Here is a 24,962-nt window from a genome sequence, read left to right on the forward strand (position 1 = left end):
CTTCCAAATACTATTTTAAAGCCTCAACACATTGCTGTATGCTGCTGCTTCTTTGCTTTGACTGGCAGGCAAATGCCTTAGGTAAACATTTCTAGGGGTACTTTCTAATCCAGGGGCTATCCTTCAGCATAAGGCCATGAGCTTCATCAAGCCAGTGGATTGAATATGGTGGCTGTACTTGCTCCAATCTGTCTGGATACATAGCCTCTCCCTGCCTTCACTTCTCTGTTGTGTTAGGATTTTATTTTTCCCCTACTGCAGTCTTTAAACAAGCAAACAAACAATTCCCCAAAGCTCTGAAAGATTCTTTTGATAAGGATGTGCTGTAATGATTAGAGCTTTCTGCAGTATCATGAGCCACAAGTTTGTGACAGTCGTGGAACTAGCTGCCTTGATGTTTAAAGTATAGTTTTTTGTCAGATTGCATTCACAGCCTTTCAGTTTGCTGTTAAAAAACACTGTTTTCTGCTTAGTATTTAGAAACTTAGGCTTCAATTTTCAGGAGGTAGCTGTGACTTGGGGGCCCTAACTTGTGCCTAAAAAGTTTGTTGTTGTTGTTGTTTTAACTTTTTAGAAAAAGTTAGTATCCTTTTGGGATTTTCTCTTTAAAAAACAGCAACAACAAGCTAAATTGAACATTTTGAATTACATCATCCTTTCTGCAAATTCAGAACAAATGTTGTGAACAGGAGACCGGCTGCAAGCAACAGATGTCGTGAGCTGTAGGTCACAATCACAATTCACTGCAGGGTTAGGATGTTTGGTGGTTGGACTCTTATACTGACAGTGGATTATAGGAGAACCTCACAAATTCCTTGGCTTCCTTTCTCCTTTCTTTGGTAGGATGAGTGAAGAAACCAGTGCTCCAAGGACCACATATTGCATTCAGCCTGGTGGGCCTAACTTACTTTCTGTGATTAATAAAGTCAAAGGAAAGATGACTAATTCAGGCTACTGACTTCCTGATACATGGATAGGAGAGGTGGGTGTGTTTTTCCAAACTTTAGGAATGGGGGCTGATTTGAAATTGAGACATTGGAGGCCAGTCAAGCATCTCAAATTACACTAGACAACTGTGTAGACAATTTGGTGCTGAGTACAATTGGGATGAATAATTCCTGGGAGGTTCCTATTTTTCTCTGCTGATTACTAAGACAGCCTGGATAACTAGCTTAGAATTTGGTAAGTGGCCTTTGGATATATAAAGTTGGGTGAGAAGTAGCTGTAGACACCCAGGTTAGATACCCATTTAGACAGGTTGAAATATATGGCCTGTGCATAAGGCCCAAGCATTACTCAACTCAGAGGTGGTTACTGGAGATTGAGGCAGGACAGATAGAGCTTCCTCAGTCACTTCATGTGCTGGTGAAGAGAGTCAACTCCAGATCTGGCATTTTTTTACCATCATAAAACCTTATCTGAATGGAAAGGACAAACAGATGGATTGTATGCGAAAGCGGGAACGTAGTGAACTGATTTAGCATCCCTTTATTCTGCTTATAGCTTTGAAAAAGATCAATTATGCTTCAACCTGAGACTACTCTAAAGGATGACACGACTTCAATGACACAGTAAAGTTCACAGCATTTACAGACTGGAGAAGGCTGCTGGCATTTAAAATAATGAATGAGTTTGTACATGTTTGTTGTTATTTAGTGCATTAAATAACTGAGACATTGTTTACATGAAGTAATTTGTACTTCTAGCTCCCAGCTAAGTTCAAAATGAGAGGGAGGGGAGAACTTCAGTTATTCTTCTTTATAAGATGTGTAACTCAGTGACTGTGTCTTTCCTGGATGCATAGGGCTAATGTTGACTAATTTTTGGCAGGATATGGGTATATGGTATGTTAGTGACCCTGGTAATGAGCTCACAATATTTCAGCTAATCTACCATAACTGCCTTTGAACAGGCTCTTTTCCCCTGGCAGATGCAAGGTAACTATGTTTCTGCACAAGCTGCTGTTAGTTCCATGGGCGGTAAGACCATGCACAGCAGGTCAGGTCAGGAGTCATCACAGCATAGCTGGTGCTCATTCCTGGGGCTTGCCTTGTACTAATTTTTTGTGTGTTCTTGGCAACTTAAATGCCAGCTCACACAGGTGCGCATTTACACCTGTAAGCATGACTGGACATAGGTGTGCAGATTCACAGGTCCTTTGTTGCAAAGCTGGTGCTTTAAGATCAATGGATATTAGTGCATTGTGTGCGTTGTAATGCACTTTTGTAGTGGATGGTAAAAACAGTAGCTTTTGCAAACTGTGCTATGAGACTGACTTGGCTTAACAGTGAGATTCCGCTTACTACTCTGCTGTGCTTTTGTCTCTTTGTTGTGAAACCAGAAATTGTGAATACTGAAGAGCTGGGAATACAAAATGCCCGGGGTGCAGGCCTGATCCTAGGTACCCACTGTCTAATAAAGAACCCTGCTGATTTCTGTCAGGTTTATGTCAGGCCCTTATGTGATCTCCTTCAAAATAATCTGGTCATTTTACAGATCTCTATTATCAGGAATTTTATCACTGAAATTGTAGACAGTTGTCAGCCATGTTCTTCGGGGACTGACATCCTCAGAATGTTGAACAAAATGCTGTTGGATCACTTTGGGAACTGGTTCTTCCAGAGCAACTTCTGCATGGATGGCAGTGGTGTTTGTTGCTTGAAATTCTCAAAACAGATTTTCTTTTCAGGGCCCAGGTAAATATATCACCTGAACGGATACACCTGCATTCATTGTAGGTTAGGTTTTGAAATCTTCACCCATTTCCAAACCAAAATACTCCTGTGTTCATGGTAGTTAAAAACTTCCTGCAACCGTCCTGCCTGGAAATCACTTTAGTTTCAAGGCACCGATACTTAAAATTTGTCTCTGAATTTTGCAGCTTGAGCTCAGACCCCAATGTTTTGGCAATACTTCTGTTTGTGTGCGAGGAAATATAAGCTGCAATATCATTCAAACCTCCCCGTTTTACAGACAGCCTTTTATCTCTTTATAGCAACTCAGCATTTCACTATCTCTGTTCTTCCAAAATCCAGTGAGTTGGCAAGGACCATAGTGTTCTGGCTGCTACAATTCAGGAGAGCGCTGGCTGGCTGGTATAGGAAATTAGTTTTGGACTGAGCAGGTGCTCGCCACATTATGGTTTTAGCAATGTAGCTGTGTGGACACAAACAAACCCTGGGAGGCCTTCTTAAATTAGGAATAATACTTTTTGGCAAGAATAATGAGTTACAGGAAGATGATGCGTGTAGTAATTTGCATTTGCCTAGACTGGGTGATGCAGCTTTGTGTTAATTGAGGGTTATAATCTAACAAGAAGGTTGTTTATCAGGCTGTAATCTGTGAAGGACTCATTTTTGGCCATGGTCTTGTAGAAAGGCTGGTTGGACAGGACCCTGGGAAGTCCAGTCTGCCAGTATTTTGTAGCTCCCTTCATCCTTTCCCTGAGGATCCTTCTAGGGCTCATCTTGCCCTCTTTTCTCCAAACCATCAGTGTCATTACTTCCGTCATCAATAGTTGTCGCCAGCCTTTTTGCACCTCATCTCTGTCCCCTCTTGCTTCTCCCTTCTCTCTGCCAGTCCTATCCCTGCTTCCCACCGCCTTCTCAACCCAGTCCCTGCTCCCACTGTCTTATCTCCTCCATCCACTTTTTTTTTCTGTCCTCTGTATATTTCTGTTTCTTTTCTGATTAGCACAGCTGTTTCTTTCCAAGCAGGTACTTGTCCTGCCCATTTCTTTTTCACCCTTTGCTCCCTTCTTCATCTCTCTGTGCATTTCCATAGACTTAGTGGAATAGACCTGTATAAAAGAAAAGAGCTTATCTGGCACTGGTTTCCTGGGGGAAGGATGGGGAGACTCTATGGCTGCCCCCCCCCCCCCCCCCAAAATCCTCTAAGTGAAATCTTGACTTCTGGCATGTGAAGGCAGAAGACAAAAGCTTACTATATAAGGCCCTGTGTGGATCATGACCAGAAAGAAAGAGACTTTTATTGACCAGGAATGGCAGTAAACAAACAAGGAGGAGGTAAATTTCACAGTGTGTGTTACAGGTTAACAGAGAAGGAGAGGAAAAGATTAACAGAGTCTTTAATTTGCTTTTTATTATGTATATTTTCATTAGAAAACAACCTTAAACACCCAGGAATAGTTTTCTAATAAACGTAAGCTCATGAAGAGCACTTGGAAGTTTCCATTCTGGGTTCAGGAGAATGACGGGACAGTAACACAGTCAACATGGTCATTCCTCTTAGTCAATCCCTCCCTCATGGCTGATTGTTTGACTTACATTACAGCCTTCCCTTCCCTCCCATGCTTCCTGCCCTGAACAAAACCAATCCCCCCCCACCCCACCCCAACCCCACAGACATCTATGTGGAAAGTCTCAAAGAGAGTACTTCTGCATGGACACGCCACTGTCTCATCTCATCCTTCAGTGGACATAGTGATTGTTCAAGGCCCTATTCGGTACCCTACTAACAGGCCTCAGAGATCCATGCAGAGACACCACTGATCTCTCCTTGGCAGACCCTGTAGTAGTGAAGGATCAGTCTAGTCCTTGGGAATGATTTCAAAGGGGATTCATACCATGTGAGGAGATGCAGAATCAGCCTACTGGGGACTCTGCCTGCTGGGGATGCAGATCCAGAGAAGCGTTCTTTCCATCCCCTCTAGCTACCTCCCTTCTTACTCTCTGCCTCTCTGGGGCAGAAGTCCTGAAAGGGTTGATGCATAGCTATGGGCTGATTGTGCTTGTGGTGTGAGGAAGATTTCCCCCTCAAGCCTGGCCTGCGTTGCCTACAGAGGGTTTGTTTATAATGGAGAACTGATGTGTATGAGCTAAAAACTCTAGGGACAAGGCCATTTTGTGTATAAACCTTACAAAGCAGATTCTTGCTCCCCTCACACCTGGGCAGACTTCACCCAGATTTATCACCGTCCGAAATTCAAATGCTTTGTCTTCACTGTGTTTTTGGCTTACGTTCATCATCCACTCTAGTTATCCTGAGGCGAAGAATTGAACAAAAGATTTCCCATGCTGTTGTCCCACAGCTCGATAGCAGTGAAGGGAATGACTGAAAGTGTTTGCTCTTCTGGAACAAGAAGCCAAACTCCATGAAAAACGGTTCTGCTGGACACACCAGCCTAGAGGGATGTGGAGGAAAGTTTGTGGGCCTGTTAACAAGGAGGAGAAGGGCTGTCCACACTCTCATATCAGAAAGGTACTTTGCCATTCAGTGGGTAACGAATCACCCCTTTGCAAGGGAAAGTGGAGACTATGATAGAGTAGTGAGTGAAAGAAAAGGGGAATATAATCTCATAAGAACAAAGATACTGAGATCAGCTGCTTGCAGAACATAAATTTTTTCTCTGTGGCTGGGAAAGGTGATCAGGTGGGTTAGGTAGAACTCTGTCCTGCTAAAGAAAAGGACTAAACTGAACCTCTGTAATGTGCAGTGGAAAAACTTCTAGGGAAGTGTGACAGGCTGGGTATTAAAGGAAAGCTGTCTTTAAAGAAAAGCTAGGCCAGAGTAGCTCTACTACCATCTTGGGCTGTGAAAGGATGAGATAGGGTCATTCGTTCCCTGGGGCATACAGGGCATTTGCAATTCTTGTGATTATTGATGTCAAAACTGATACAAACTGATGGATGCTCCCACTGCTCAGTAATGGATTGCTAGCAACAGCCTTCTCCCTGTTGGGAAAGATCTTTCTTCTTGACTAGTTACCAGTACCGAAGCTGGTGCCTGCATGAATGATATGCTTGACCTTCGTGAGACCTTTGAGCCCCTGTATACCAGCTCACATGGTACAGATGTAATGTAGTAACAGACAGGGTGTCATCTTGCCATAGAGGTGTGCAACTGGAAGCAAAGCACCTTTGGCTGATGCTGGCTGTCCCATCCAAAGGAAATCTGTTGTCCCCTGTAGAAGCTTAAGCTCTATGAAGACTCAGACTCCTCGATTATGAGGAGACTCAGTTACTCCGACTTTCTTTGAGCAGGCACGGAACAGAATTTGATATCCAAGTTCTGTTTGGTAAAACACATCTTGATGCATCATATAACAAAACATCTCCCCTTAGCACCTCTTTTCTACTGTTATTTAATTCATTAAGTCCTGGGTATCATAACCCCCCATCCCTTTTTTTCTAACCTAAGATGCTTTGGAAAAAAAGGGTGTTAATAATAGGTAGTAAACAAGCTGGGAACAATACTGTCAATGTGGCTTGGAAAAGAATTTCTCTCTGTCCTTCTCCCTGTTCAAAAATCCACCTCTTGTCAAACAGTTGTGATGGCAGGTGTTTGTGCTTTTGCATCTTTGTGCTTGTTTGAGTATGGCTCAGATAAGTTTGAGGAGTCTTCAATCTGTTTTCCACTGTTGTAACTGAGTGTCTGTTTTCCACATACTTATGCATTAATTAAATGCTATACACCAATGAGTATGAACCAAGGATCACATAAAGTCATTTCCCTCTTCTGTCTTGTCTTTGCCTGAAGTTGAATCATATGTAGTACTTTCCACATAGCAACTTCCTGGCTTCTATCAAGACTTACTCAATATAGTTAGGTATTCCGTCAGGTTTATTTGTCGTTTTCTTTTTTTTCTGTTTTCAGGACAAGTTATATATATGTGTGTGTGTGTGTGTGTGTGTGTGTGTGTATGTATATTTTATCTTGCAATTCCAATTCTGGAAGAGAAAACATCATTCTTCTTCAAAGGAGATACTCACCCACTGACCTGGAGGTAATTTAAATAATGAACTGAGATAGTTTTTGACATTTGTATAAACAGCACTGAAGTGTCAGATTCTGTTCTCCTTGTATCCAGCATGATAGATATGAGATCAAAGACTGCCTTCAGTAACTGCAGCATGTCAGGCTTGCGTTACTCTGGGAAATGTTCCTAGAGCCATCAGCTTATTGCTGTCATACGGAAACCAATTGATGTTTTCACTGTATCTCCCTCAAGGTGGAAGGGGATATGAAGGTCAATGCAATAAGCTCATGTACTTGTTTCTCCTCTCTGGATTCAAATATGCCATTGGCCATCAGTAAAATGAATTTGCCTGTCTGAATGCATGAAGAATCTGTAGCAAGACTGTAAAACTGGTCTTTAAGGAATCCTGTGTCTGCCTCTGCTCAGGAGATCTTCAGAGCTGGAGTGAGGTACAGCAGAGAGGATGATGAATCTGGTGACTCAAGAAAGAAAAGGAGGCATCACATGTGAGGTAAAGAGGAGAAGGGATGTTAGGATCCCCAGCCACTATCACTAAGGCAAATGCACTGCTGTCCACCAAGGCAATTACTGCAGGGATTTTTCCCTTCAGGGGCTTGACTGAGAGATAATAAGGAATAGGTCCTCTGGCCTTGTGCTCTCAGTCTTGATGTGCAGCAGTCCTGGTGGTTAGTCCACAGGCTGGAAATACTAGTGGTGCAGCCTGCTCATACATCGAAGGACAGGCAGGGTTCCCATCTCCAGTGCTTTGCTTAGTCAAAGTTGCTGCATTATGACCTGGTGTGCTTTTATACTTGCCTGTTTAGAACACGTCAAGGAGCCTGTGAGACATGGGAGAGGTCTGGCAAAGAAATTTTTTTTTTCTCTTGAAGAAAATAGAAGTTTGGATGACTGCCGATCAGATGTGGGTAGAAGATGATCTTCAGAATAGGATAGTCTTCAGATGTCCTCCATCTACAGGCATTGGCTCTGATGTTTTACTGCTGACAGAAAAAGAGCTTTGAGCAACGTCAGAGAACTGGCAGACATGAGCAGTATTTTCCTGTCTCCCTGAGTGAAAATGCAGCAGGCCACTGATGCCTCTCTTGACTCACACCTATGTCAGACTTGCTCTTTCCTTGGGTCTGCCCACCACAGTAAGGTGAGATATAAACCTGTTCAGCACCTCCCTTGGGAAACCACAGCCCACATGAATTACCACAGTCGAAAGGGAACATGCTTGATTTACTTGAAAGACAGCCCATCACTGCTGACATTTGAAATTGGAAACCAACTGTTAGTTCAATGTATGGGTTTCTCCGGTGTTACAGTCTTTTGTGGCAACCAATTAGCAGCAGGCACTGAGAGTGACAAAGTGAATATATATCAAATAAAACTTACTGAGGCTTACAGAGTCTGACTGTTATGTAGTGTCTTCATGGTCCCTGTGTTCTCTGGTCACCCTTGGGGTTAGTGCATGTGCTTGAGCCAAGGCAAGCACAGAGGAAGAGGATCTGAGCTTGGAAGCGGATATTTAGCAAGAGACTGAATGGCAAGAATGGAAGAGCCGTGGAAGCTGGAGGCTAACACTGATGTTTCTGCAGGCAAAAACAGCATGACAACTCACACAGAATAAAACACCTCTAAAGAACATTACCAGAAAGACCTGTCAAAACTGACAGAAAATCAGGAGACTGTAGGAGAAACCACAAGAATGAGCAGGACCACACAAACAATCTCTGATGATGGCTGAACACAGTCCTCCACACTGACCACCTCCAAACAGAGTTGAAGGATGACAAAGCCCAAGAACTGAGGGGTCTCCACAGTGACAGGACCTGGAATTATCTCCATGGGGAGAAACAGCTGCCAGACTCTTTGCAAGCCTTGTTTGCTGGTGGAGGCTGGTCTGACTGCTTTGTGACAAAATACAAATAATATCTCTTTAGGATCCAACAGACAACACCAGAGGAAAGATGTCAGTAAGAAGAGATACCTTCTGTAGCATAGCTCTGCCTCATCTTTTCAATCTGCCAGAACCCTCCTATACACAATGTACTTTGCATGTGTCAGGAGCATACTGTCTCCATTTGCACGTTTTGAAGTCCTGCATAGTAGCACAAAGAGGATGGCACAAAGAGATTGGGGGAGACGAGAGCACAGTACTGTGGAAGGAAGAGAACCCTCCTCAGTATTTCTGCCATCAATGCTGGGGGGAGGGAGAAGAAAATCCCAAACCCGACACTAAATTTGCACTTGTTCTCTCAGGCTGACAGCCTAGAAGTTCATAAACTCAGAAGCACCTTGTTCTGGAATAAACTGATTTGAAAACAGTTTCCAATGGCTTCCCCAAGTTTGCTTTGCTGGTGGCAGCCTTTCGGCTCCAAGCTGGCATGTGTATGAAGCTCTTTGAACAAGTTTTGCCCCTCTGCCCATCAAGCCAGGTAATGACATGCTTCGTATTGCACAGAACACTTACAATTGACAAGTTCATAGTGTTGTTTAAATATTAAACAATCCAGACAGGCTTTTGAGTCTTATGCCAATATGAAAAGGCTCAGACCATACCCATCTCTGAAATGGGGCTGTGGGATCATTTGCACAGTAAGACAGACAATAAGACTTGTATACATTGCCATGCAACAGAAGAGACCCCGAACCACCAGCCCTAAGTGGAAAGTTTATTTCTAAGCGCAATATATGGAAAAAACAAACCAACAAACCCCACAGATATAGAAAATGTTGTAGCAAATCCCTGGTCAAGTAGGACTTCATGTCTGTCACTACCCTGCACCTCATAGCTGCTTAAAATGTCATGCGATGGAGGAGAGGGGACTCAGATGACACCCTCCCCTTTGGGTCAAGGAGGATTTCTGAGCAGGAGAGGTCCCATGGAGCCCTCGCTGAGTGATTCAGACTATAACCAGCAAAAGGGCAGCACCACTCACCCCCACCACGCACTTCGTGGCTACCTGTGGTACGCACACGAGACTTAGCACTTCAACAGGCTTTACGAATGTGGATTCTCACAACACCCCTGTGAGGTAGGTACGTATTGTTATTCCCCCTTTGTGTGGATGGGGGACTGAGCCAAACAGCCCAAGGCTACAGAGTTGGTGGCAGAGCTGGAGTGAGAGTATGCAGAGTCCTGTGTGCTCAGATTACTAGATCACGCCACTCTTAGATGGCAATTTGTGCTTCTGACCTTATAAACTTTTAGCCTTTAGTCAAATTACAGGAATTTGACTTCTCCATATTAAATGAATACAAGACTGGGAAGGAAATAACATTACATCTCACAGCTATTTCTTCTGCTGTGTATGCCCCCCCTTCCCAAAACCACCACAATTACCCATCTCTTGGAACAAGGAGAACTTCCAGGACAGGCGTGGGGGTGAGAGGCTGCTGTATTTGCTCGCCTTGACTGGGTTTCTCTCTATCGTGGAGCAGAAGCGGTTCTTCCAGAGACCTGTTTGTTCCAACACCTTGGTTTTGGGGGTAGCTGCTTTTAGAGATGATCAGAATTGCCCCTTCCCTCTCCCTCCTCCCACCAATATCCCTTCCCTCCCCTCAGCCAAAAGCAGTCTTTGGTAGATAGTAAGATTGGTCAGATAAAGGTACAGTGGTCTCAGAAACCATGCTGTTCACATGGATCCTCAGTAAGTCAGCTTTCTTGGCTGGTGTTTCATCTCCCACATTCTCTGCCAGAGAAGTACCTGTTCTGTTGTATTCAGATATTCAAAGGGACACTGTCAAGTAATTGAGGTGGAAAATATGACCTGCCTTAAGATGCTAACCTCCCTCTTCTATGTGCAGAATGACTGATATTTTCAAACATGGAACTTAAAGTCTGACATCTTCCCCAGTCCAGAAACACCTGACGCATGACGGCCTAGCTGCCAAAGGAGCTGGTGACTCACATCTGCCCTGGCTCTAGTAGAACTGTGAGAGGTGCTGGTGTAGTGACAAAAGGGCAGTCAGACACAGCCATTGTGCAACATTGCTCAGCAGTTCTGCAAAATGCATACCATTTGGCTAAAGCCCTTAAATTAATTTTTTTGGGGCTGAGTTCAGGCTTGATCGCTGTAAGCCCATTGTTTTAGAATTGCTGAGCTGTTGCTCCTGAATTGGCTAATCTCTGTATTTTTAATGTTTCTACTTGTACGCTTCCTTTGTGGCAGTTACGCTAGCAAGCTCAACCCCTTAGAGCTGGGACATACCCTGCATGGTGCGAGGACAGCGAGCATGAGATCGGTAACATGGAACCACACTCGACTTCTTGTCGCAGCAGAACGGTGGGGATGGTGAAAGGAATGGGGTGAGTGGAGAGAACAGTACATGCCCAAATGGAAAAGGACAAAATCAGTAGGGAAAGAAATTTTATTTTCAAGCTTGTAAGAGAATATTACAAACAATGGAGAGTAAAAAAAGCCCAAATCCTAAAAACTATTTAAAAAGTACTTGACAGTGTCCCTTTAATATCCACAAATGATTCAGCCATTGTGCATTGAAAGAGAATGTTCCTGAAGAGCAACCAGTACCTTTGTAGATATATCCCAGAAAAGGAGACTTACTAGAAGCGTAATATATTCAGTCACCAACTGTGCTCCCTCTTCAGACTAACTCTCTGTTGAATGATTGAATGGAATAGACTCCAGAATAAACTAACAAACTGGACGCAGAAGGCTCAGCCTACAGGACTGAGTGAGACCCTGTTGCAAACTGAGCAGCAGAGATACACACACCAAAATGATGTATGTTTCTAATGTATGGGTGTCTGAATCAGCAAGATAGAAGCAACCCACTGAGGTGGGTCACCTTCTTGTGACTGGAGAAAAATGGAAGGAAATTAACCTGGAACGTATGTATCGAAAATGATGTGTGTGAGTGGGAAGAGTTGGATGCTGGATTTGGGGTTATGAAGGCATAAATCATGCCAGTACTTGTGCTTGAAACACCTGCAGAGCGTTTCTACAAATTTGCCAGAAATGTCTATATGTCAAATAAAGGTCATGGAAGGCCACCCCCCACCCTCACCCCCTGCAACTCCACCCTCACAAACCCTTTGTCAAGAACATTACAAAAAATCAGAATTTTTGTTTTGGCAAAATCTGGGTAGGCTTGGGTTTTGTTAAATTTTCTTGGTGAGGTGATTCAATTCTTTTCCTTTTCTTTTCTTTTCTTTTTTTTTGGGGGGGTAAATCAATACTGAAAAATCCCCAGCCATTTCACTTCAAATATCCTATGGTAAATCGAACAAGGTTCCAGAATGACTCATGAAACAAAACGACTCATAGCCCTGGTTAACCACAGTCTGGAAAAAAATACCCCAAATATTTCATTCCCTTCATTGTTTTTATAAATCTCACACTTGTGTGTGTGTGCGTGTGTGTGTGTGTACGGGGTGTGTGTATACAGCATTACCTATTCCAGGTAAGAGAATTTGAAAGACATGCTAAACCATCTGTTCCTCTGCTTCCCCAGAACTCTGCCTGCTCAGTTTTTAGTCTGTATTGCACTTGTTTTGTTGGTTTTTTTGTGATTTGTATTTTTTTTACTGGCTGGAAAACATTAACCTCTTTAGCATGAGTGTGCAGCTCTCCCTCCACCTGTTTTTTCCTCAGCTGGCCAAGTGCCGCCTCTTACATCTTGTGCAGTTACCAAAAAAGAAAAGAAGAAGAAAAAAAAAAGAAAGAGAAAGAAAAAGGCACACCATGCTCCTCTGCTTTATGAGTTCTTTGTCTCCTCCGCTTCGTGTTAAGGCCTCCTGAATTCCTAGGCTCAGACCGTCGTGACCCTCATGACGAGCTCTCTGTTACTACTAGACTGGCTCCTCTGTTCGTGAGGCCTCAGGTGGCTGAGTATATGCAGGATGGTATAAGCACAGTGGTGGTCAGAGAGGGTGCCTGTGGCATGGCCGGCAGCCCGGGCCCCGCTGTCGGCTGGAGCGGAGTTAGTGGCTGTACCACCAGTGGAGGACGAGTGGGTGGTTTGGGAGGAGGGGCGCTGATTTGTCCTGGTCCCTGTTTTTTGTTCCTCCATGTCCTTTGTTTTGTCATAGTTCAGCACTTTCCACTGCTGATTGACCGCCTGCCACCGTTTAAAAATCCGGTAAACCGAGGGCCCTTCGTGTATTATTAGACCTGGAGGGAAGGGGGAAAGAAATAAACATAAAAACAGAAACAAAACTTTAGGAAGTATCATAAACCTACCCCAGCATCACTCCCTCTAGCTAGCTGGTTAGCTCAGCTCTCCCTTAGCCAGTGTTATTCAATGATAAATCATGTTTTTTAATTACTGACTGGCAGAGCACCGGTGCTCCTGCTCTGCTGGATCCCTTTTCCCCTGAATTAAATGCATTACAGCTTTATCTTAGCAATCAATAAACAGGTCTTAAATGCAGCAGGGTGAGTTATGCTCTTACAGCAAACCAATATCCGTTTACCAATAAATGTCTGAGGTTTATCCATCACTGGACTGGTTTTGCATGCTGCATAGGCATGATTCACCAAGCTAACAGTGTGCGTTTGGAGGGGGTGTCACTGGAACTGACGTGCTGGTGACGTCTGCTGCACCAACGTCATGTGTGTGCACAGACCAAGTCTCTCTCCACACACACAGCAGCAGAACAGATGTGTATGGAGGCCAGAGATGGGAATTGAACAGAAAAAGGATCTATACCTGTAAATTGTTCTTTGTTGACCTAGGTGAACATTTGCTCATCTGCAAACCGGGTACAATGATACCTCTTTGCTCCCTTCTGAGGGGAGAAAAACCACACTTAAAAGAAAATGCAGGTGGACTTGCACAGTATATGTACTAACACTGAGTATGCACATGGTACGTATCCCGTTAGCAATCTGCATATACCAGAGTTGACATCCAGATGCAGTAACTGGCCATTAGGACACCTGACTTCCAATGCTGTCTGCATTTCAAAGACACTGAGCAGCTCAGGCCCTTCCATCCATCAACTAGTTCATCTCCCAGTGGTTTCTGGCATCCTCCCCACCCTTGCAAGAGGGTTGGAAGGATTAGATAATGTTAGAAGTTGTTTAGAAGATGACTTTACCTGAGCATTAAGCACAGTTATTATTCAAGCTACCAGGCTCTGGCTACATGCTTTGAATCCATGAGAAACAGCCGGGCTTGCAACACTGTGTTGTTCTTATCCACCGAAGCTGAAGGAAACTGGAACATCTCAAGTAGACTGGCTTAGTTGACACGATGCAATACAACTAATAAGCTTTGCTAGAGCTATTTCATGTAAGGGTAGGGTTTATGCAGAATGAGGGGCTCTGAGTCTCCAAGTGAGACCTTTTGGGGTAGTTAGTAATCTGTCTGTTAGGGAAGCACAGTTGTGTCCCATGTGACTGCAACCAAACCAGCAGGTAAGATATGTGCTGGGCAAGACAGCACATGGTTAATTTCATTTTTCTTAATAATGATGGCTTTACTATTACTTGGTTAGGATCAAGACTATCAGAAATGTTTCTGGAAGGAGCAGCCGTCTTGCCTATCTATTGCATGTGTGTAAATATAAAAACAAACAACAAAAGATGCCCAAGATCTAAGAGTCAAGTCATGCCAAAACCAAGAGGTTTCCTTGACCAGCAGTGTGTGGGTAGAAGGTCACCACTGTTCAAACAAAGTGGTTCACTGCTATCCCTGATGAATCAAACGCTAGGGTTTTACCCTCCATCCAGCTTTTCCAGACTCCTCTGGTTTCTGACAGCAGCTAATTATTGGAGCAAACCTGTAATATATAAAAAAATCAAAATATCTGAAGGCCATCCTACCCTTAGGGCTGAGCTTCCCTGTACTCACTTATGGGATACAGCCACCTAGCTTCTTAGACTTTACATCAGATTTTACAGAGTTTGAACTCTAGCTTCAATACAGATTGAGTTTCTAGCCTTTCTGGTTCTAAACATAACTAGGAGCAATGCTGTCTTGATCACAAATTAGCTTTAGGGGAGCTCTCACATACATCTTAATGGGGTGCTGAGCTTGCTTAATGGCTGTAGAAGTAATCACATTAAATACTTTAAGTATTTAAATCTGACTATTTTGGGACAGGGAATGAAGCTGGGCACAGAGATGAGCTGAGTATGAGAGAGATCCCATACACCACTGAGACTGCACAGATATAATCCCATAGTGATGCCAGCTTTTCATAAGCAAACACGATGATGTTTTAACACAGAAATGTGGGTTTTTATTCCGAACTTTGAAATGCAGTTGAAAATTCTAACATTTTCTGATCAAAGTATCAACCAGAAAAAGCAGAACTTTAGGGACAATCTGCAGATCCAGTAGGATCTGGAAGGAAACAGACCTTTGAAGCAGGTCTAAAGTGGATTGGTCCATGACAAGGGATGTTAGACATATATTTAAATGAACTGTCTGATCTGTAATGAATGAAATTCCACTCTGATCAATGTTTCGCCGAATGTTTCTCTGAAACCACTTTAAGCCATGGATAGAAGAGCCCAAATTGAGTATTTTCTCCTTGGCTGTACAACATCCTCCATAGACTCAAATCCATTCTCCCAAGTATTAAACACTGAGCCAGGAATGTAAATCTATTCTTAATTACCTTATCACAAATATTTAATGTGCAGCCTGATTCAAGAGGGTTGTTTATAAAATTCTTGTTTGTTTGCCTTCTAATTATAAATGTTTATGATCTTATGCAATTAACTGTGTGATGCTGATGGATGGGTTGCTGAGTCAAATGAGCACCTGTTTTCTTAGATAATTTTGGTTTCCAAATATTTATAAAAGTACAAAATAACTTGTTTTCTTCTATATTTGCCGGGCTCTAAATTACTTATCGATTTCCCGGTGTCAAGCTCAGGAAGCTGTAAAATTAAAAAGGAACCAAGCAGAGGGGTGGGCAGGGAGGCGGAAGTAACAGTGATTCATTTGCAACAGTGAATGCCAAAAGTAAGCAAGAGCCCATCAGTTTATATCAAGCTACAGGAAGTTTAATGCTCCTGTCGAAACAAATTTTGTCTGCCTGAGTTAAATTATGATTGAAATTCCTATGCTCGGCTTTGTGCACCCCCTTCCAGAAACATCCCCTGTTGAGGATCGTTCTTGTTAACTCAGGTGAATCTTTTCAATTAAAGACCAGACTTAAGTGGAAAATCCTTCAGGAATAACTGTATTCTGTTAGAAGCATGCAACTAGAAGCAACTATTCCAGAAGCCAAATCCTGTATATGTGGGGAAGATAACATGTTGGTGTGAACTTCTCTCTTTTCAGCTCAGAAATGTCTATATGAGAATTTCATATGGATTCTGGTAGAGGCCTAATCCATTCCCACTCCTTCCAAGTTTATCTTTTCCTTGTCTGCTTCAGAAAATCTGTTCTCAATGGATTCTCTGTGAAAGCCATCCTTTTGAGGAGGAAAACCTCTATGAATTTCATGCAAATCCATGTCGGTCCAGACTGTTGTCTCATCCACGAAATTCCTTGTTTGTGGTGTTCATGAACTGAGGCTCCTTCAGAATGCAGGCAGTGAAGATGTGCTGTTTTCATTTGCCCTTTCCTATGCAGACACCTGCCTGGACCAGCATGAGAGGAAATTCCTTGAGCTGAAAATTGTTGAAGGCTGGGGGGGGGGTATTCAGGGGAAACATCACATACAATTTCCTTGTTCTTATTTTACTCTTTAGTCTGTTTGTGGTCATTGATGGAGACAAGATAGCAGGCAAGATGGATCCTTGGCCTATTCCTATGTTCTTAGATTTTTTGTTTGCAGAGGGTTGTGTCATTAAGAGACTTCCCAGGTGGCTCTGGAACTGGAGCTGGCCTATATATGTGGTGGGATCATTAGCCCTGCAGTGAAGTCTGCAAAAACAGTCTGAGTCTGATTGCATTGCCACATTAATGTGGCTGTACTGTTTCCAGGACAAGCAGTAGTATCTCTGAGCTAAAACTGGGGGAGCAGGAGGAAGAGAGAGGTTAACCCACTGCTGTGCTCTGAATTAACATATGCTGAATCTGGAACACCTGTATGCACAGGAAACCATATCAATGTCTTTCCATTGAGTTCACTCTCAGTATATATTAGACTCAGACTTTTCTGCTCTTTCTCATGTGGCTTTATTATTCGTGAGTCCATGCAGAGGCTTAGTCCATGGTCAGCTCTCTGGAGCTCTATAGAGTCCAGTCATGAGGGCAGATCCAAGTCTGGACTGGTGATGTTTTCCTGGATGGAGGCCTTGCTTCCCAGAGCCCAGAAGCTGCTTTGTGCTTCCCGGCACAGATAAACATGGCAATGCCTTGGCAATAGGTTATGCTCCAACTACAGTTTATCACACTGTACACACTCCTTACATTAGTATCTTGGATCTAAAGCAACAGGTGAGGATCATCAATACAGACTGGCTATGCAAGGGCTGTTTCAGTGCAGTTGTATACACAGTCACTGGATGCCCACAGCATCTGGGAGAGAGCAAGCTGATAAGACTGCTGACTCTGGGGAAAGACTTGCCGCTGCAATTTACCCAATACCCTGCTTTCGTTTTCATCCCAGAACGGGAATAATCAGGCTATTTCTTTTCTAGCTGATCAAGATGCAGTCTGCAACAGAGCTAGCACTGGTGGAAGCACTTTAATGTCCATGATCTACTGATTGCCACAGCTAATTTGGAGCTTCTGCACACTTGAAATACAAGAGAGTCAGGAATGGGAACATGATTAAGGGTGAGTATTAAGACCCAGAGACAAGGCTGATGTCACTGTAGTGGTTCAGTGGTTGTACTGGTTCAGGCCAAAGTCTGTTTATCATAGCATCCTGTCTCCAGCAGTGGCTAACAGTACAAGGAAGGGTATAAAAACAAGGCCAGCAAAATGTTTTTTTGGCGGGCTCTGCATACCACAAAGGACATCCCCAGTCACAGATGGTCCCTTTAGGCTCAGTTATATTGCCTAACCATAGGTCTGTAGTGCAGTACAGTAGACCAATGACTCTTGCTCTGTGTTCTTCATTTGTTCAAGTTATGTTGCACTCCACATCCCAAATTCTCATAAGCCCTATGAGATTGCTCCATTCCAAAGTGCTTTAGAAATAACCACGAACCTCTGTCTCATGCCAGCTTTGCAAGTACCTCAATGGACGTGTGGGAGATGAGTCACTGAGCTCCCAGTGGACCCTTCCAAAAAATACTGCTTTTCAGTGCAAAGTACTGTGCTCCCTGTACTTTATCCATCATTATTAATGCAAGATAGTCCTTGGTGATAAACCTGGATGAGATAGCCAGAGGCATCTTTTCATGGAAACACAAGCTGGGAAAGGGGCATCTAGTATCTGGCATCCCTCTACATTGAAGCAGGATCAATTCCAGCCAAACCTGACAAGCTCTTTAAACAACCTAACATGTTTTTTAAATCTGCTAGTGGCCAAGACTTAAGGCTGCAGAACAACACTCAGCAGGGAGTGGGGAACAGGCTGAACCAGGGAGGGAGAGGAGCTAGCATTCATTCTCCTCACTCCTGTCCATCATCTCCAGAATCTCTTCAGTTTGCCTTCCTTTATCTGCAAGTGAGGTCCCAAAGAGGGTGCAGTCCCCAGAACAGAGAAAGGAAAGATCGGTACTGTACACCCAGCCTTCCTTTCAATACTCTGATGGACCAAACTGACCTATGTTGTCACAGCATTGCCATCTTGTCTTTGGGATCTTGATTTCTCCTTCCTAAGTGTAGCACTTCGCATTTCTCTTTATTGAATTTCATCTTGTTGATTTCTCCAATTTGTTAAGATCATTTCAAATTCTGATCTGATCCTCCAGAGTGCTTTCCAAGCTTGGTGTCATCTGCAAATTTTGTAACAGCACTTTTCATTTCATCATCTAAATCATTAATAAAAATTATTGAAAAAAGCAGAGTCCAAAATGGTCCTGCTTGAAAGCTGTTCCCAGTTTAACAGTACATCACTGACAACTACCATGAAAGCAGTTTGTTAATCAATTATACACCTGCCTTCTAGTTATTTAATCTAGACCACATTTCCCTGGTTTGTTTAGCAGAATCTTATGTGAAAGCATCAAAAACATTGTTCAAGTCATGAGATATCAAACTGACTGCTTCCTCTTTAGCCACGAGAACAGTTACAATCATAGAATATAGTTATACTCTAGTGCTCATCAGTTGGTCATTTAATGATTTCCTCTAATATCTTTCTATGAATCAGGGTTAAGCTGATTTGCCCTTCATCTCCTTGATCCTCAGCTCCCACCTTCTTTAATGATAGAGATTATATTTAAAGCTAGATACCCAGCTTGCATTTTCCCAGCTGCCTGGCACCTCCTGTGTCCTCCCCAAGTTCGTCACGATAAAATGCTCATGGGTCAGAGACTGCTCCTGCAGCTTCTTCTGGAAGTTCATTAGGATGTACTGACAAGGACACAGCTAACTCATCTGAATATTTTTGAGTCTGTTCTTTTCTAATTCTGCCCTGGGCTCCTTTCTCCTCATTAAAATTATTTTTGTTAAGATTTGAAGACTGAAACAAAGGCAACATTTAAGGTCCTTTTTTGCATCAAATATTATTTGAGTTCTTAGACTTGCCTTTTCTCCCCTCTTACTTTACATGTATTTATGGACCTGTTTCTTGTTGCCTTTTGTATCTCTGGATGGTCATTCTGGGGCTCTGCTCCCCCATGCCTATGTGATTCCTAGAGACTCATTGTTAATTGCATGCCCTTTTTTCTGCCTTTTATTTGATTCCAGCTTCTGATTTGGGGTCCTCAAAGGGCTCCTGATGCAGCCTAAGTGCTCTCTTCCCATGCTTCTGAGCTTTTCCCTGCACAAGCACAGTTTGCTGTCGTGCCTTTAGTATCATCCCTTTTGGCAACTGCGAGCTGTTTGAGGCTCTTTTATCCTTCAGATTCTCAAGAGACACTCCCTGCTCTGGTCCCCTGAGGCTGCTGCTGCCCGCTTTTCTGGAGTCCATTATCCTCACATCATACTTTTCTTTAGCTCAGGAATGCCTTCTTTGCACAATCACTTTTCATTCGAACTACTGATAAACTCAGATTTTCAGGGAGTTCTTTACTTTCAGTCAAAATCAAATATGAAGTATCCACTCCTTCATAATTGGCTCCTCTGCCTTCAAGATTATAAATTTTGTCCCCAGCATGTTTCCAGATCCTAGTGGATAGTTTATCCCGCATGCAGGAAATGTTCAGGTAATTGATGACCTGGGACCCCTGGTGCTGTCTTCTAGATATTTCTGGTAGTTGCTAGACACTGGACCAGTGAGCAGAAAGCCTGTAGTCAACAAGATGTATAGCAAAGATCTGCTCTAGATAATGCTGGAACTGTACAAGGAGGATGTGCAGACTGCAAAATGTCCAGCATTGAAGTGTATATAGCATAAACTGCAAACATGTATTCATAGCGATTTGAGCTTGAGTGAATGCTTAGCATATGGAAAAAGTAATTAACTCATTTCAATCATGCATTTTGCTATCAATCATTCTTCATGCACATATTTTATTTCTAAAAGCAACTGACTAAATATGTACAGGGCTAAGCGGTGTCTTAGCTTGGCTGAACTGGGGTGGCTGCACGGCTGGACCCTGCTGACTGTCGTTGATTGCTGAATGGTGTGTGCCCTCATGGAGCCTATGAATTTAAGGGAGACAAAACCCTCCTTCTACTTACTGTCTTTTCAGTTCATTTACTGTAGTGGGATTCCACTGATACACAGCTTTCACACTGATGTGTTTCTCATGGGGTGAGACCTCTGTGGTCAGAAGCATTGGCTGGGCAGAGCCCTCACCTACATACGCAGAAAAGTTTCTCCCAGCTGTGTCAATGAGGTATTTTGGGGAGGTATAGATTTTGCCTGGTATGATTTCTTCCCTTTAGGGTAACTAACAGCCTGCAAAGGCTGGCCTCCAAGCCTTCATTTTCTGATTGATTAGCAAACCTCATGCTTATTATGGCTTGGATCTTCTTACACAGACTGGGGTTCAAGGATAGCTGTGCCTCAAAGCTTCCTCAGCACCAGGTGGGCCGGGACCCCCCACAAAAGCAGTGAGAGCCCTTCTCTTTCCTTGCCTCCTCCACTCCATCTGGCAGAGCTACAGGAGCAGCAGGCCCCATCTGAGAGGGTGCCTAGGCTACGCCCCAAGTTCTGTGCAGCCATTAACACCCACCCTCAGACTCAGCAAGAGCCTGCTGGATGAGAGATGGCTCCAGCACGTTGGGATCACAAAGGGTCACCGCAGTTGCTGTTCCACCAGACAAGCGATCATTACTGCCCTCACCCCGTTCGTTGCTGGGATGGAGTGTGGGGGAGCTGGGGAAAGAAGGCAGCTCTTTCATTACATCCTCCAGAGGCACAGATTGGAGTGCTTGGCCTGACAGCTGGGAGCATTTCTCCTCCAAGCAGCACTGTGATTTTGCAGGATGCTGTTGAATTACAGCAAGAGACAATTTCCAGGTCATGACCCTGCAACATGTCATGCATTTATATAGTGTCTTTCTGATGCAAATATGCTGAAGTGATTCTATGCACACGGGCTGCTACAGGTTGCCCTCCGTGGCAGCAGCAATCCATCCCCACCTACACAGCATTTGTGGCTGGGAAAGGAGGAACATTTTATCCAGTGGGATCTATTGAGCAGACAGAGAGGGATTGTCTGCCATGGGGCTCGTGGAATAAGTGGGAGCTGAAGGCAATGTGTTCTAGGAGCAGTGGGGGAGCTTTGTGGCTGGTCAGGTAGATGCCAGCTCCTCTGAGAGGTGGTACCTCCATCTAAGGCCACCATCCTCAGTCATGTCCTCTGTTTATCCCTGCATTCCTCTACACATGAGTTGGGCTCTATTGGGCTGAGCTGTTAAGACCCAAAATGAGGAAAGGGTGGCAAAATTAAGGAGCTGAAAGGAGGTGTCCAAGAGACAGGAAATTTCTTCTCATTCAACACTCCCACATGGTTTGTTTGAAATGGGAAAACAGCATCAGTTGTCTGCAGGATGCCATCTGTGACAGAGGAGCAGGAATGACCCCAGGAACTGCACACAGCAAACCATCACTTTAGAAATGACACAGTATTTTCAGCTCTAAGCATATGAGCTACCAACCACCACAACTTTCTCCTTTCCTGTCCAGATCCATCCTTTTACTCCCTGCCTCAAATCTGGGACAAAGAAACAAAACAAAAATAAGAGCAAAAAAAGATAAAATAAAACCAAAAGAAAGCCTTGCTCAGGAAACAGATAAGCGATAAACAAAAGCACTCCTGTAAACCCAGCTGGCTGTGAACAGCTACAACAAAATGGATGCTGTGCCCTTAAGGGCTCTCATACTCTTGTGGTTTTTAATTCACAGCACATGATAAAGTAGAGGATTAAAGGGCAGTGTCTAGCTATGCAGGCAGCAATAAATGAGACTCTTCTTGTACAAAGCAAATAAATAAATAAAGACAGGAGCCCCACCAGCGGAACAGCCTTGCTTCTGAATCATATAGCTCCAGCAGTGTTCTTCACTTGTGAGTCTACCCATAACTGTGTCAGTATAGGAGGGATGGGAATTAGAGGGATTTCCCATATATTCCCTTGTTTTCTTAAAGTTTCCCCTCCTTGCTGTGTAACTAGGATTTTCTCCCCAGTTTTAAAATGATGACAACACTCCCCCACACCTTGAAAGGGCTTTGTGCATGAGAGATGAAAGACACCAGTTGTGTGCATGTTAGATACTCGTAGGTGCTTAAAAGAGGGGAGCAGAAAACCATTACAAACTTGATAGAACAGAGCACTGGCCAAATGCATACCCTGGTCTCCCTGTGGGTTCATAGGCCTTTTCTGCCCTCAGGTTTCCAGAACTCCTGAAACAAGTTAAAGGCGGTGGTTGCTCTTGGTGGAGGAGAGGAAAAGCATAAAGCTTCCATTTCACTATGCTTACACCATGGCAGTCAGTCCTCCAGGCCTGGGTCCTGAACCTTCCCTATCACATTACTAATGTTACTTTGTCCAAATTGCTGCCTTTGCAGTCAGGCTGTCCTCAGCCACTCCTGGGATATTTATTTAAAAACAAAGCTGGGCAACAGCACTGTTTTGTGTAGGGCTTTGAAATCCAGCTTCACACCTCCTTGGAGTGAAACTCAAAAAAATTGTGTTGTCCTACAAAGGAGAAGTATACATATGTGTTTTCAGACAGATCAGAATGTTTCATTTTGACTTTTTTTTGGGAATTTTTTTCATGTTGTATTCTAATTATGATGCTGAATTTAAAATACTCATCATGAAAAGTCATTTCTAAATGCTAAATCAGAATGATTTGTTCGATAATGATCAAAGTATGACATTTAGTTATTGAAGGTTGACTGCCTTCTTTGGTTTTATTAGGAAATGAAATTCTGGGAGAAAAAAGTGGATTTAGTCTCACAGTGTTTCATTTTCCAAGGAGCTGCAGGCTGTTTGAGCATGATCCCTCCAGGCTGCTCTGGCCAACCAGGTGCTCTCCCACTAACATCAATAGGGATGGGTTGGGAAAGACAGAAAGGTGAGTACGGATTACCCTAAACAGAACATCCACAGAGTAATGTAGGGCACTTATACTAAACTAATGTACCTGGGAGCACCTCTGAAATCGCAGGTGGGAGTGTGCATTCTGATTTCTTCTACCCCTTTGTTAGAGTGAGATGTGAGCATCTTTCCCTTCTGCCTGGTGGCAGAACATGAGGCAGAAGGGACTCATGGTGCTCTTTGGCCAGGCCTTTCATCTGGATAAATGTGGCACTGGGACATGCCACAGAGCCTACTTGCCTCCTAGTCTTCCCATGGCTTTCATGCTTCACCTGGAGTGCCTGTTCTAACCCCACCAATCCCCATGTGCCCTTTCTGGGTTCATTTAATACCTCCTGCTGGCATGAGGAAAGTGCTCGCAAACACAGCCTACCCTCACCCAGGGAGGGGGGAACTGGTGATTCATGGATAAGTAAAATAACATGGCCCTGCCTTACATTAAATTAGCAACAAATGGCACTGGGCAGATGGTTTGTTGCTTGCCTATTTGTTGCTTGCCTATCACTATAGTGTGGCAGCTAGCCCTGTAAAACCTCCTTGTCACCATCCTCCTGTCATGTGCATCATCTCTTTCAGCTCTTCTCTCCAGATCATGGTGCAGTATCTGTTCGGCTGCTTTGTCCTCCAGAGCCATGACAGAAACTTTCATTCCAACCTCCAGGATTCCTGTAAGATTTTCAGGAGTCTTTCCTCTTGGGCGCTGTAGCCTCCCCTCTCTGCTTCCCTGCAATGTCCCTGCAACTCTTACCTCACCTTCTCCCATTCAGATGTCTTCACCTCACACACAGGGGCACTATTCAAAACAAAGGAAAGAGATAGGAGCCAGGAGAACAAGGGTCAGAGTTACTGTTTCTTTTTGGTATCGTTATTAGTTTCCGTGTCCATAAGTATTTATATACTGCAACTGTTCCATCACTGGGCAGGATCCCTGGAACGGCAACACTTTCATCTTCCTGCTCTGAGTATACAAGTTTCTTCCACTGGAGCTGACAACCTTTTGGGGTTACAATGCCCAATTGAGAGAATGCTGATTCAGACTGAAAGGGGCAGACAAAAATTCATATGCATTTATGGGGTCAGTCAATGCTGAACTGAAAAGAATGAAAGCAGTGAACGAAACTGAGAGCGGCTGAGCCTGCAGCAAAGGGAGCACTGGACCAGCCCAGTAGATCTGGGGAAGAACTGAGCCTTGCAGGTCAGTGATGTGGCTGTGGTTGAGCAGAGTGAAGTATCCCACTGGCACAGTAAATGCCCAGGCCTTTGTTTCTGGAGGCTTCTCTACATCCAACAGGCCATCCTGTGCTGGCCCTGCCTGAGAGCTGTTGCTGTGGGTTTGTTGCTGGCTGGAAGTCCCTCCATTTCCTTTTCCAAGAAGATAAAGTGCTGGCTGGACTACTGGACACAGGAGCCCTGGCTTTATTTAATCTTACTGAATAACTTCACACACACTACATGGTCATATTGGTACTGTACATCCAGTTCTGCCACTGGGCAGAGGGACTCAGGCTGTGGCTGTCGCTGGTGAGTCTTGGTTCAGGAAGAGAAGCACTGCTTTAGGAAGTAACTTCCAGGCAGAATAAGTTTAGCAAAGCCAAGACTTTTTCTCAGCAGTGAGGGAACACAGGCATTGCTTGGCCTGAGATCACCCATGGGCCTACAGTATTCTTGCTTACGAACTGTTGTATATGGATCTGAATCATGG

At 43.8% G+C, this 24,962-nt stretch overlaps 1 protein-coding gene across 2 annotated transcripts in view; it reads right to left on the reverse strand.

Moving 5' to 3' along the window:
• Nucleotides 1–8,971: 8,971 nt before the first annotated feature.
• The window catches only part of MARCHF4 (membrane associated ring-CH-type finger 4), a 115,581-nt gene continuing 99,590 nt past the window's right edge, over nucleotides 8,972–24,962 (reverse strand). For both annotated transcript variants that reach the window (XM_064514755.1, XM_064514754.1), the window contains exon 4: nucleotides 8,972–12,858. In XM_064514755.1, coding sequence (XP_064370825.1) covers nucleotides 12,497–12,858 — 362 coding nt within the window. In that variant the 3' untranslated portion in view covers nucleotides 8,972–12,496. The remainder of the gene's footprint in view (nucleotides 12,859–24,962) is intronic.

This window comes from Dromaius novaehollandiae, chromosome 7 (genome assembly GCF_036370855.1).
Source record: "Dromaius novaehollandiae isolate bDroNov1 chromosome 7, bDroNov1.hap1, whole genome shotgun sequence".
Taxonomy (NCBI): Eukaryota; Metazoa; Chordata; class Aves; order Casuariiformes; family Dromaiidae; genus Dromaius; species Dromaius novaehollandiae.